This window comes from Gracilinanus agilis, chromosome 1 (genome assembly GCF_016433145.1).
Source record: "Gracilinanus agilis isolate LMUSP501 chromosome 1, AgileGrace, whole genome shotgun sequence".
Classification (NCBI taxonomy): Eukaryota; Metazoa; Chordata; class Mammalia; order Didelphimorphia; family Didelphidae; genus Gracilinanus; species Gracilinanus agilis.
Genome location: NC_058130.1, coordinates 212,068,104 through 212,082,331, shown reverse-complemented (window position 1 = coordinate 212,082,331; position 14,228 = coordinate 212,068,104). Strand labels below are relative to the sequence as shown.

At 41.5% G+C, this 14,228-nt stretch overlaps 1 protein-coding gene across 1 annotated transcript in view; it reads right to left on the bottom strand.

The window, feature by feature from the left end:
• Positions 1-297: 297 nt before the first annotated feature.
• The window catches only part of LOC123249753 (lysosomal alpha-glucosidase-like), a 69,787-nt gene continuing 55,856 nt past the window's right edge, over positions 298-14,228 (bottom strand). The window contains exons 10-19 of the mRNA XM_044678882.1: positions 13,200-13,313; positions 11,794-11,878; positions 11,501-11,618; positions 9,123-9,256; positions 8,471-8,622; positions 4,712-4,860; positions 4,228-4,369; positions 2,752-2,850; positions 1,651-1,815; positions 298-462 (exon numbers count right to left, since the gene is read on the bottom strand). Of these exons, the coding sequence (XP_044534817.1) occupies positions 298-462; positions 1,651-1,815; positions 2,752-2,850; positions 4,228-4,369; positions 4,712-4,860; positions 8,471-8,622; positions 9,123-9,256; positions 11,501-11,618; positions 11,794-11,878; positions 13,200-13,313 (1,323 nt within the window). The remainder of the gene's footprint in view (positions 463-1,650; positions 1,816-2,751; positions 2,851-4,227; positions 4,370-4,711; positions 4,861-8,470; positions 8,623-9,122; positions 9,257-11,500; positions 11,619-11,793; positions 11,879-13,199; positions 13,314-14,228) is intronic.

Here is a 14,228-nt window from a genome sequence, read left to right as displayed (position 1 = left end):
AGGAGGAGGAGGAGGAGGAGGAGGAGGAAGAGAAAAATAAGAAGGAGAAGGAGAAGAAGAAGAAGGAAGAGAAGGAGGAGGAGAAGGAGAAGAAGAAGGAAGAGAAGGAGGAGAAGAAGGAAGAGGAGAAGGAGAAGGAGAAGAAGGAGGAGGAGGAGAAGGAGACTCCTGCAGGTCATTTGGGAATAGGTTTGCCCAAGATCATAGCAAGATAAAGGGAGAGAGGGATATAAGGGTTATAGGGATAGTGGGAGCTGGGGATGAGAACTGAAGGAAGAGAAGGAAATTTGGAATGAGTTAAAAAATAGATCTTACCTGATTCTCCAGGTAGGAGAAAGGAATTTCTTGGCCATTGACAGTGACCACCTGAGGCCGTTTCTGTATTCCATAGACTATCAGCCCATCCACTGTGATGTAAATGGATTCTACATTGCAGTGAAGGACCGTGGATGTGAAAATATTCTGTGAATGAGACATGACTAGTCATTGAAATAGCTGTCAGAAATGTGGGGTACCTCCTCTCTTTCATATTTGAGGGCATGAGCTTCTCTGTTTGACCCCCTTCCCCATCCTGGATTAGCATAGATTTCCCCAGGAACAACGATTCCTGAACATCCAAAAATATTGGTGTCTGCAACTAGGACCTTTACTTGCAGTCTTTAATTGGAATGTTTTTCTGACCCATGCTCTCTCCTGCTCTAATCCATATCCTATAATTCTCTCAAGAAGTTTAGTACAAAAGAAAAATAAAAACAGAATTTTGGCACAAAAACTATCTCATGAAGACCTTCATGAGGTCTTCTCTGACTTACACAGGTGCAGTTCCTCTCTAAATTACCTTGTATTATAAAAATTAGATTTAATATAGATTTATTTTGTACACAAACACACCATACATATTATTTCCCAATATGGAATGTGAGCTCCCTGAGAATGGGGACTGTGTCATTTTTGTCTTGGTATCTATATTTTCACAATATCTGACACATCTTAGGCATTTAATAAATGTTTATTGATTAATTGATTGGGCGATTCAAGTCTCATCTGCTTGATAAAACCTCCTTTCTCTTTCTTTTCTCTTTCTCTGCTCCAAATTCTTTTTTTCCCCCTTAGTATCAGTTCTAAGACAGAGGTGTGGCAAGGAGAAGGCAATGGGGGGGGGGGGGAAGTGACTTGCCAAGGGTCACATAGCTAGAAATGTCTGATTTCTGTCAACTCTAAGGTCAAACTTGAACCCAGGTCGTCCTGACTCCAGGTTTGGCTCTCTATCCACTGTGCTACCTGATGATCCCTCTTCTCTAAATTCTTATTGTCCAAACTACTCATAACAATGCCATTTGTCTCTTGTTTTAGATAATCAGCACTTAGCAAACGGATTGTCTTCTACTGTCCATATAATAAATACTTTAAAAAGGATTTGAGGGGCAGCTGGGTAGCTCAGTGGATTGAGAGCCAGGCCTAGAGATGGGAGGTCCTAGGTTCAAAGCCAGCCTTAGACACTTCCCAGCTGTGTGACCCTGGGCAAGTCACTTGACCCCCATTGCCCACCCTTACCACTCTTCCACCTAGGAGCCAATACACAGAAGTTAAGGGTTTAAAAACAAAACAAAAATCAAAACAAAAATTTAAAAAAAAAGGATTTGACACTACCTGTGAGACATTAAACACCATATAGGAATAGTTGCCTCTCTCAAAGGTGTTCAGGCTCTCTCCATCATCCCAGAAAAGGTCCCCCCAGGCTATGCCCTCCTGGGACAGGGCAACCATCAGAAGCAAGGGGTTCCCACTGCTCATCCAGCTAGTGATGTCTGGTTTCTGAGATTAACAAAGGGGAACAAAAGTCAGGACTTGTGCTGAGATCCCTAGTTCTCAGAGTATGGATGAGCATCAAGGTCAGACTGGTCATATAGGAGCTGAGAATATAGGAGGCTGAAGATCAAAACTCTGCCATTTACTGCCTGTGTGACCTTGGGTGAATAACTTAACCTTTCTCACCTTCATCTTCCTCAACTATAATATGAGGGGAGGTGCACTAGATCACAGGTATCAGACTCAAGCAGAAATGGGTGCTACTAATTTGTCCATAATGATCCCTGAAGACCATACAACTGGATTTAGTTTTAAAATGTAATATCTATGTTTTACTGAATTTGCATTTATTTTGTTAAATATTTTTCCAATTACATTTTAATCTGGTTTGGGCAGCACCTAGTTGGGGGCCAAGTGTTTAACATCTCTGGACTAGATAACCTCTAAGTCTCCTTAATAAGACTTAAATTCTGTGACCCTGATATGTAAGAACGCAGAAAGGTTAATACTATGAGAATTGAAGGACCTGGGTATTAGAAGGAAAGGCTGATGAGTCTTAAAGTTGATATAGAGCTCTTATAACAGAAAAGGGCCAAGTATTTTCATCTCTCCTGAGTCTATAACAGGAGAGGAAATGTACTTAAGGCACAAATGATACAAGCTAAAAATATGAAAGAATTTCTTCACTACAAAAGTTGTTTAAATTACCAGAGGAAGTCATGAATGTCCTCCTCAAGATTTTTTTATGGAATAAATTTTTCATCTGACCAAGACAGCTCAAGGAAAGAGAATAAACACAAGGACTATCAGATTCTTCTCAACTTTAGGATTCATGATTAGGGGGTTTCTATCCCACAAGTGCCAAACAACTCTGGAGGGGTGCAGGTGGAGGTGGGGCAGGTAAAATAATCTGTGGAACTCTCCAAGGTACCACAATCCTACCTGGGTAGGGATAACAGCACCTTCACGTATATGTACATTTATATGGTCAAAAGGAGCTGCCAACTTCACTCTTTCTCCTTGGCTTTGCAGAGATGAGCCCTAAGTGGATACAGGCAGAAATAGCAACTTGAGGTATAAAAATTGGGAGTTTTTCAAAGGGACTTCTTATAGGACTGACTCTCTCTCTCTCTCACTCACTCTCTCTCTTCCCCCCTTTTTCTCTCCTTCTATATCTCTTTCTCTGTCTTTCCTATTATCTCTATCACTCTGTCTGTCTCAGGGTGACAGAGGGACCACAAACACATGCTTGGAAAGCGGAATCTGTGTATGTGGTTATATGAAGAAACCACTTTATAACTGTTTTGAAACCATTCTGTTCTCTCCCCCATCTGACTCATTGTTCAAACAGCTGCCAGATTCATCTTTTTTTTTTTTTTAGTCACAGACACAATTATGTTACTCCTGTGCTCCATACACTTCAGTGGCTCCTGATTGCCTACCTAAAATCTAAAACTCCTTAGCCTAGCATTCAAAGCCCTTCACAAGGCCCTTTTCAACTCCACCTTTCCAGTCTTATTTCATGACTCCCCTCCATCTATGCTATGCTATATCATTCCTTAAACTCTACTCTGTCAATTTTTCGAGCCTGAAAAAAACTCTAGTCAGCTGACCCACAATGTCACAGCCCAAGATTACACTCTACTTGTAGGTATTCAAGTTGAAGGCAAAGGAACAAATGAATAACAAATTTAAGTCACTGAATCTTAGGAGGCAGTAATCATCCTTTACATGGATGGCTTTATAAACTCACATAGCCTAAAAAGTGACAAGTAATACCGCCATGTAGGAGCCCATCTGCCATTTTATGAAATCATGAAACATCTGTATGATATTCCACCATGTTGGTTTGAGGCCTTCTATCTACTACAGAGATCAAGTGAGACTATTAAGGAAAGAGGGATACTAAACTTTCCCTTTATCCTTTAATTCATAAGTCTATTGTCTTTCCTAATAGATGTCTGAGGAAGAAAGAGGCCTTTGAATACCCCTGGGCTCTTGCCATAGAAACCTGCCAAAGGCCTGTGGGAGACGTTAAACGTGCACATCAGCCTGGCTAGCCAGTCACTCATTTATTCATTCATTCATTCATTCATTCATTTGTTTATTTATTTATTTGCTCATTTATTTATTTGTTTGTTTGTTTGTTTTTTGAATCCTTACCTTCCATCTTGGAATCAATACTATGTATTGATTCCAAGGCAGAAGAGTGGTAAGGGCTAGGCAATGGGGGTTAAGGGACTTGCCCAGGGTCACACAGCTGGGAAGTGTCTGAGGCCAGATTTGGACCCAGGACTTCCTGTCTCTAGGCCTGGCTCTCAATCCACTGAGCCACCCAGCTGCCCTGCAATCACCCATTTAAATCCCCATCTCTACCCAATTCCATTTTAGCCAAAATCATCTAATTGTGCTACTTACCGTATAATAGTCATACCACAGCCCACGGGGGAAGTAGCCAATTACAGAATCCGCACCTGATTCTAGCACGGGGGTCACCAAGAGATTTCGTCCCCATAAGAACTGCCTATCCAGGGCGTAGATGTTGGTGTCTTGTGGAAATCTAAAGAAAAAGTCATGCCTTCACATACCATAGTGTTTATTTATAAATAGGAAATAGTATTCTATTTATATGTATACACATATGTACATGTGTGTATATGTACATGTGTACATATGTTTTACCCATGTGCATTACATGCTATGCTATGCATAGTCTTGAAAGGCTGGGTTTTGCACTTTAGCTACCCCGCCGTCCTTCCCCCATAAGCAGTTCCTGTCAAGTGCAGGTTCCTGTTTTCTGAATTAAAATAGTTTCCTCCCACAAACCCTGACCCTAAGCCATTAAAGTCCCTGGGCAATGCCAGCGGCCAACTGTCTCTGTGCCTCTTAGCCCTCTCCTCACTCAAAGAAGAGGGGCCTGGCCACAGTGTCACCCCGGTGGTGGGCATGGTGAAAGAGGGTGTAGAGGTAGGGCAGCAGGGCGTATCGGGTCATGAGGGCTTCCTTCATTGCCGTTCGAGCCAGGGGGCTGAATGCCACTGGATCCTGGGCCTAAGGAAATAGAAGCAAACACAGGGATAGAAAGCCAGTTCAGTAGGGTAAGTTCCACCTTGAAGCACACAGAATTCTGAGTTCAAATCCAACCATTCCTTCCACGCAAATTCTCAGCTTTACTTAAGCAAATCACGGCTGACATGGGCATTTCTGCTTCTGTATCTTGCTGGACCCAGCACTGATCCAGGTCCGCAACGGACACTCAGGAAAGGGCACACGTGCCCCGGCGGAAGCCGGAAGAAGCAAAGATGCCAACGGATGCAAGGGCGGCCCTGGCCTCCATCAAGATAGTTAAGATGGTTCAAAAGGTTCTCTTCAGGGGGCAGCTGGGTAGCTCAGTGGATTGAGAGTCAGGCCTAGAGAGGGGATGTCCTAGGTTCAAATCTGGCCTCAGATACTTCCCAGCTGTGTGACCCTGGGCAAGTCACTTGACCCCCATTGCCAAGTACTTACCACTCTTCTGCCTTGGAGCCAATACACAGTATTAACTCTAAGACAGAAGGTAAAGGTTTTCCAGACCTAGAGATGGGAGGTCCTAGGTTCAAATCTAGCCTCAGACACTTCCCAGCTGTGTGACCCTGGGCAAGTCACTTCATCTCCATTGCCTAGCCCTTACCTCTCTTCTGCCTTGGAGCCAATACACAGTATTGACTCTAAGACGGAAGGTAAGGGTTTTAAAAAAAAAAAGGTTCTCTTTCTTTGTACCTGCTGTTGTCCAACCCCCACTCCTTTCCATTTAAGCTATGTGATAGAGCAAGGTGGAATTTGGCAAGGTCTGTATCTCTGTGTAGGCGTCCGACAGGGCAGAAGCTGTGGGCCACATCCACAAGGTGCCCTTGACTCTCTGTGTCCCTGGCTAGGAGCAGGCATGCCATAGAAGCAGAAGGACAAATTCAAGTTGGAAAGGACCTCATCAAGAACAAATTCTCATTTTACATTAGAGGAAACTAAGGCCCAGCAAAGTTTGTTGAGTGACTGATGGACTTAAAACCAAATCTTCCTGAATCTGTGTTTGACTCACTACTCATGCTGTCTATTCAAAACTGAGGTCAAAACCCACCTCCTCCATGAAGTCCACCCTAAGTGTCTCGTACAGCTCTAACCTTCTTTTGTGTCACTTCCCTTTGGCATCTATATATTCAGCAAGGTCAAAACTAGCCACTGATTTAAAAACAAAAGTTCATGCCCTAAACACCACCCCTTTATCCTCAGGTATCACGTCTTTTACCCACCCATCCACACCCCAAACAAAGCACCCTTTCAGGGAAGGATCTACAAACTTACTGTGGAATGACAGATAATAACGTATCACCCTTTCCAGGAGTATTTCTTGGTCTTACCATTCTATCAAACTAAATTATCTTTCATCCTTTTTTACTTTCTCAGACAAAGTCCTTGATAAAGCTATTTGTGTTCATTGATTTCATTTCTTCTCTCTCTCTCTTCTAAACCCTGGACAATCTGGTTTGTAACCTCACCATTCAAATGAACTTACACCTTCACCAATGAGCTCTTAATTGCCAAATGTGCTCACCTATTCTCAGTGCCTATCTTTTCTAATCTTTCTGCAGGATTTGGCACTGTGAAGCACATTCTCCTCCTGGATGCTCTTTCCTCTCTGGGCTTTCATCTCTTGGTTCTCCTCCTACTTGTCTAACTCCTCTTTCTCACTTCTTTGTTGGTTTATCATCCACATCAAACTTCCTCACTATGGGTTTTCCTTAAGGCTCTTGTCTGGGCCCTTTTCTCTTATTATGCTCTCTCAGGACTCACATGGGTTTAATTACCGTCTTTATACTGATAACTTCCAGATCGACATTTCCAACCTCATTCTCTCTCTTAAACTCCAATTCTGTACGTATCAACAATGATCTCCTGGACATTTCAAACCAGATAGCCCATAGACATTTCAAACTCAACATATCCTATACTGAATTTATTCTCTTTGCCCACTAAAATCATCCCTTCTTTACATTCTCTTCATTCTCTCAAAGGTGCCACCTTCCTTCTGGTTACCTACATTTGCCATCTTGGTGTCTTCCTCCACTCTTTACTCTCACTCTCATCCATATCCAGTCAGTTCCAAAATCTCACCTATAGCATCTCTCTTATCACTTCCCTGCTTTCTCTTCACACTATAATTCAGGCTGAACGATTATAACTGCCTCCCAGTTAGACACCTTGTCTCAAGTCTCTGTCTTCTCTGATCCATCCTTCTCAGAGCTACCAAAGTGAAATTGTTTTCATCAAGTATAGGTTTTACTAAGCCACTCTTCTACTTAATAAATTTTGCTTCTAGCATCAAGTATAATCTCCACTACCAGTCTTTTAAAGTCCTTCATAACCTGGCTTCAATGTACCTTACCAATTTTGTCATATATTACTCTCTTTCCCACACTACAGATCTGCCAAAATGGGCTTCTTGTTCTTCCTCAAACTTGACACTCATGGGCAGTTAGGTGGCTCAGTGGCTAGAGAGCCAGGCCTTTTAGAGATGGGAGATCCAGGCTTCAAACCTGGCCTCAGATCTCAAATCTCAAACAGTTGATTGAGAAGATATTAGATATTATATAGTCATTTATGTGTTCCCCTCAAAATGCTATTGTCAGAGCCATAAAACTATGCAAACTCTTTGATCTAGTGATAGCACTCCTGGGTCTGTAAAAGAGATAGGGGAAAAGGACCTATCTGTACAAAAAATATTTTAGCAGCTCTTTTTATAGTGGCAAAGAATTGGAAACCGAGAGGGCATCCACCAGTTGGGAAATGGTTGAACAAACTGTGGTATATGGTTGTAATGGGAAACTATCACTCCATAAGAAATGATGAACAGAATGAATTAAAAAAACCTGGAAAAACTTATATGAACTGATGCAAAGTGAAATGAGCAGAACCAGGAGAAAAGAATACACAGTAACAGAAATATTATACGATGATCAACTGAGCAGGATTAAACTATTTTCAGCAAAACAGTATTCCAAGATAACCAAAAGGGACTCATAATAAAAAACAACAACAAAAACCACATATGCAAAAAATACTATCTGCATCCAAAGAAGGATCTGTCTAGAATCTGTTTGCAGGGGGGCAGGTGGGTAGCTCAGTGGATTGAGAGCCAAGCCTAGAGATGGGAGGTCCTAGATTCAAATCTGGCCTCAGATACTTCCCAGCTATGTGGCTCTGGGTAAGTCATTTGACCCCCATTGCCTAGCCCTTACCACTCTTCTGCCTTGGAACCAATACACAGTATTGATTCCAAAATGGAAAGTAAGGGTTTAAAAAAAAAAAAAGAACCTGATTGCAGATCAAAGAATGCCATCCTTTACTTTATTTCCTTTATGAGATTTTTATTGTATATGTGGTATGTGTCTTCTGGCCCAACATGGGAAATATGGAAATATATTTTGCATGAAGGTGCTGACATAAACTGATATAACCTATATCAAACTTTATCACCTTGGGGGAGTAGGTGAAGGAAGGAGGGAAAGAAACTGAATCACAAAATATCGAAAAAATTGTCAAAAATTGTTTCCACATGCAATTAAAAATAAAATAAATTCAATTTTAAAAAATTCTGTTTGTCAACCTGAGCTCTTCCCAGTGTTACCTTCTCGCCTTTGGTATTGTGGTTTCGAGCAAAAGGATAAAAGGCTCCAAGCTGCATCCATCGAGTACATAGTTCCTCAGTTGTAGATCCTGAAAACCCACAGATATCAGCTCCAACCAGGGGAATCCCAAAGAGATTGAAGTTTAGCAGGCCTGGGAATGGAGAGAATGAGATAACCCACAATCAAGGCAAATGAAAATAAAACTTGACTTGAGTGGCAAGAGGGGAAAAAAAAAGACTTGGAAAAACTTGGAAAATACTAGGGACTCAGATTTTGAATCCCACCCATCTAAATGGATGACAGAGCAAATCACTGCTCCTCTCAGGGTGACATTTTCTTCTTCAGTAAAACAGAACACAATGCTAACCTCCCTTCTTCTGCCCTTCATAGAGCTCCTCTCAGGGATAGTGAATAAAAAAGAATGAGAAACAGTTGGTATTTATTAGCCATAAAGAAAAAGCTGATTTGGACAGAAAGGAGAAAATCAAGGTGGTTTCCCAGAGCAGCTCAGACTCAGAAACTCTTCTCCCTTTGGTTGTAACAAGATTTGGGCAGGGTATCTTGGGTCTCTCTGGGGTATGTTTTGTGGAACACAGAATGCCAGGGCTGGAAGAGGCCCTGGACCCAACTAGACTTTCAATTGAATCTCACCTGGGATTGACCAGTACATGTCCTTCCACTCACTCCTGTTGTCCCCCAGCCAGTGCCCAGAGTAGCGGCCCTGACTAGGAAAGGTGGATCGGGAAATGACAAATGGGCGCTTCCCACGGATTGCAATCAGGGCACTGAAAGACAAGAAGGGATCAGACCACAAGCCATTGCATTCAGTGAATGGGTCCCTAGTCACAGTCTCAGACACTAGAAATTTCAAGGACTGGAGAAAAGCAGGAAGGATCCATCTGTCATTAAACCCAAACCCTGCCCACTGTTCAGCTCCCAGTCATAAAGTTGAGTCAAGTATACAAGCTCCAACTATGTGCCAGGCACTTTGCTAAGTGTGGGAAATAGGGAAAAAAAGGCAAGATCAGTCCATGTTCTCTAGAAGTTCACAATCTAGTTGAGGAGACAACAGGCAAACAATTATGTACAAACAAGAAACCCAGTGAAATTGCTTGTCAGCTCCAGGAGAGGGGAGAGAAGAGAGGAGGGAGACAACAAGAATCATATAACAATGGGAAAAAATAAAAATAAATGAAGAAATCAACTTAAAAAAAAGAAGTGGTACCTGGATAAACACAAGAAATGAGATGACTGTGTGGAAATAGCTCATTTATAGCAAGAATGGTGGTAGATTTTATCAAAAAAGCTAGCCTGCATTTGGTTAGGTCAGAAAAGAACTCTCCTGGGTACATGGGATAGGCAATGTGAAAGTTGGGATGGAGGCTCTGGGCCAGAGACACTCCATAACAGATGGCAGCACCACTGGATAGGACAACACATGGGAACAATGGTTAGGAATCACATCATCACAGAGGGAGTTTGTTTACAGTAGAAGTCTGGCCTCTACTGTAAACATCGTGGGGATGCCTCAAGAAAAGATGAGGACAAAGAGGCTATTGCTTAGGAGAATAAGGGAAACGGTATAGGATCACTCTTATTCAAAGTGATTTAGTTACTTGAACTGTGGGTGCCTACATTAGAGAAGTGATATTCTGGACATAGGAGTCATCTTTCAAATTTCTGGGCCAGGGTTTGAAAAAAGGGGGGAAAGTATAGTGGATAAGGCCCTGGATGTGGGATCAGAAAACTCTGGGTTCAAATCCTGCTTTAGATACTTACAAGCTAGATGAGCCTGGCAAGTCACTTAACCTCTCAGTTTCCTCATCAGTTAAATGAAGGGGTTAGATTCAATGGTCTTCAAGCTTCTAGGGGCCATTAGGACTCTAAACATCTTCCCCATCCTACTGTTGCCCTTTCTATCTTCCAAACCAGACCTCCAGAGGCCATGCCCTGGAGTAGCTAATCCACTCAGCTCTGAATTCCATCGGACCATACTTATTCATTCCAGCCACCCTCTTCCTCTTCTTTCCACCTCTTTTTTTTTTAACTCTCATTTTCTGTCTTAGTAACAAGCTCTAAGACAGCAGGGCAAGGGCTAGGCAGATGGAGTTAAGTGATTTGCCCAGGGACACACAGCTAGGAAGTGTCTGGCCCAGATTTTATCCCAGGTTTTCCTGACTCCAGTCCTGGCACTCTATCCACTCTGCTACTTAGCTGTCCCTATTAACCTCTTTTTGAAGAAATAGAAGAAAACATTATCATTGCTTCTGGAAAGGAGATTTCATTTGGCATCCCTATTATTTCACCCCCAATCTCTGAGGCTTACCAAACCAAAACACTCTTCCCTAATAACACTGATAATATTTATCATTTAGTTAAGGTTGCAAAGTACTTTATAAATATTATCTCATTTTATGAGACACACTATTCTCCGATGTGTTGCCTCTCTCATGAGATTCTAAGATGCTTGAGAAAAAGAGCTATCTCACTTTTGTATTCACATCCCCAGGGCTTAGCACAGTACCTGACAAATAGCAAATGATAAATTATTTTTCATTCATTCATTTAATAAGGGTCACATGAAACAAAAAGGGGTTAAACTAGATGGTGCCTAAGGATTTTTCTACTTGTAAATTTTTATGGAGGGCAGAAACCATCTATAATTTCCTCTTTAGGGTCCTCACCTCAGTGCCATTGAGGAGCTTAATAATATAATGTAACGTTGATGCTGATGAAGATAATGATAATGATGCTGGACCCAAATGTAAGATAAATAAAAGGGGGATGTAATGGTATTCATAATAGTCTTAGCAGTCTCCATTGCCAATCAAAACATCCCAAAAATCTACCTAAAGGAGAACTAAAAAAACCCCAAAGTCCCCACTATTCTCTCTACCCCAGGATACTTGTCTCCAGTTTATTACTTACTATCAATGATATGAAAGAGCAGATTTCAATCAAGTGACAACCTCAGAGCAAACAGCTGTACTCTCATATCCCATCACCAGAACATCATCCCAGAGACTCACCTGGCAGAGGCTTTGGCCTCCATCAGCCCATACAGGTTATGAAGGTTATAGTGGGAGGAGAGGCTTTGCTTTGCAGAGGCACAGATTGTCTTGGCAAATAAGGTTCCTCCCAGCACCGCTACCAGAGAAACAGATGGTTTGGATCTTATAATTTTGAAAAGCGTATGTTGAAAATTATTATTACATATAATTGGGAAAATAAAATATCTTTGAATTAAAAAGGGAAGAAGGCCTGGGCTGATGAGTATAAGTTCATGAGGGAGAAACATCCCTCCCTCCCATCCCATCCTTACCAGGTTTGTAAGGTGGATTATCCAGCTCTCCAGAGGTACAGCCATCCACCGAACCATCCCTGAAGTTAGACGGTTCATTCATGTCCTAGACAAAGGAGTAGATGTTGTGGACTCATGGGAAAAGGTATTCCTGACTACCTAGACAGGACTTTTAGTGTTCACTTTTTTTAAAAAAAACAACCCTTACCTTCCATTGTAGAACCAATACTATGTTGGTTCCATGGCTAGGCAATAGAGGTTAAATGAATTGTTCAGTCAGCTAGGAAGTGTCTGAGGCCATATTTGAAACCAGGACCTCCCATCCCTGGGCCTGGCTCTCCATCCACTAAGCCACCCAGCCACCCCCTTAACATTTCCTTTTTTTTTTATTCAAAGATATTTTATTTTCCTAATTACATGTAATAATAATTTTCAACATGTTTTCCAAAATTATAAGATCCAAACCATCTCCCTTCCTCTCTTCCCTCCCCCCACTTGGAGATGGTAAGCAATTTTATCTGGGCAATACATGCATCATCATGCAAAACACACGTCCATATTGGTCACTGTTAGAAGAGCACACTCGTATAAAACCAAAATCCCCAAATAAAACTGAAAATACACTCATTTGAAAGATAGTCTGCTTCGATTTGCTTCTGACGCTAATAGTTCTTTCTTTGGAGGTGAATAGCATTCCTTGGCATAAGTCCTTCAGAATTGTCCTGGATGATTGCATTGCTGAGAGAGGCCAAGTGTTCACAGTGGCTCATCTTATGATATTGCTGTCACTGTGTACAACGCTCTCCCGGTTCTGCTTATTTTATTCTACCTCAGTTCAGGTAGATCTTGCCAGCTTTTTCTGAAGTCATCCTGCTTATTGTTTCTTATAGCTAATAATTACATCGAATATTAGACGGTTATTAGTCAGAAAACTCTGGTAAAAGAGCCCAAACGGGAGGGCTCTGTCCACAGAGGTCAGCCCCCTTGAGTTAGTTCTATGGTTAGTTTCCATCTCCAAGTGATCCTCTAGTACCTGCCTTTGACTCTGACCTCTAAGGGCTTCTGTGGGATGATGATGCTGGGTGAGGGATACAGAGATGCTTGCAGTCAAGGAGGTATAAAACAATATAAGATATAAAGGTATATAAAAAATGATTACATTCAAGAGATTCAAAGCCAAGGGGTATCTATCTTAAGGGAATTTTATTCATTTATTCGTCTATTTTTAGTTGAAGGATTTCAAGCAAAAGCCAACAGAAAAGGTACAATCTTCCAAATTATTTAAAGTATATCCTTTCTCTGGCAGAAGCACTGTTATTTAACAATGCTGAAACATTAATAGACTACCAGTGTCTATATGGTGTAGAGAAGAGGTCAGAATTCTTCCCCTGTGGCCCTTTGGGCCTCTAAAAAGAAAAGAAACTTACAATCCACAGTCCATCAAAGGGAATTCTTGCGTGGAATGCATTCAGGTTCTCTAGCCACCACTGATGAGTCTCCAAGTTTGAGAAGTCAGGGAATGCAGTGAGGCCGGGCCACACCTACCACATAAGCCCAAGAAACCAGGTGTAAGTAAGCATCTTCTCACACACCTCCAGCCTCTACCTTTTTACCCCATTCTCTTCTTGCCCTAGAACAGGAGTACTCAAGATGGAGTCTATAAACTTGTTTTTTAAATTTATTTATTTATTTATTACTTAGATGTTATTATATTATAACTATATATAAATATATAATAAAATTTACTTTTAAATTTAAATTTAAAAAAATTTTAACTACACTTCCATATAACTACCTCCCCTTTTCAAGCCTACATATGCTATTTTATGCATTTGAAAACAATATTTTGAGAAGGGGTCCACAGACTTCACCAGACTGCCTAAGGGGCGCACACTACAAAAAAGGTTAAGAACCTTTGTGCTAGGGCTTAATCTTTTAGTCTTGGACAGCCTTTGGGTACCTTTAGGAAATCTTGTTCCATCAAACTTAGAACTCTAGAAGCAGAAAGGGGAAGAAGGATGGACATTAAGTTACTTGCTATTATTTTTGGGGAAAGGCAGCTAGGTGGCGCAGTAGATAGAGCACCAGGCCCAGAGACAGGAAAATTTGAATTCAAATCCAGCCTCAGGCACTTATTAGCTGGGTGACCCTGGGCAAGTCATTTAGTCCTATTTGCCTCCTTTTCCTCCTCTGTTAAGTGAGCTAGAGAAGAAAATGGCAAAGCATTGCAGGGCTTCTTTGCCAAAAAAATCTCAAATGCTATCATGAAGTGTTGGATATGACTAAAACAATTAAGAACAGCAACACCAAACTATTCAAGGTTAACAGCTAGATTTTACCCATTGACACTTTAGCCAGTTCCGGGAGTCTCTTTAATGACTCTGAGACATTTCATTTCACTGAAGCCACAGATTTCAGAGAGGTGAAAGAGAGTGACCACCTCATGCCCTCTGGAT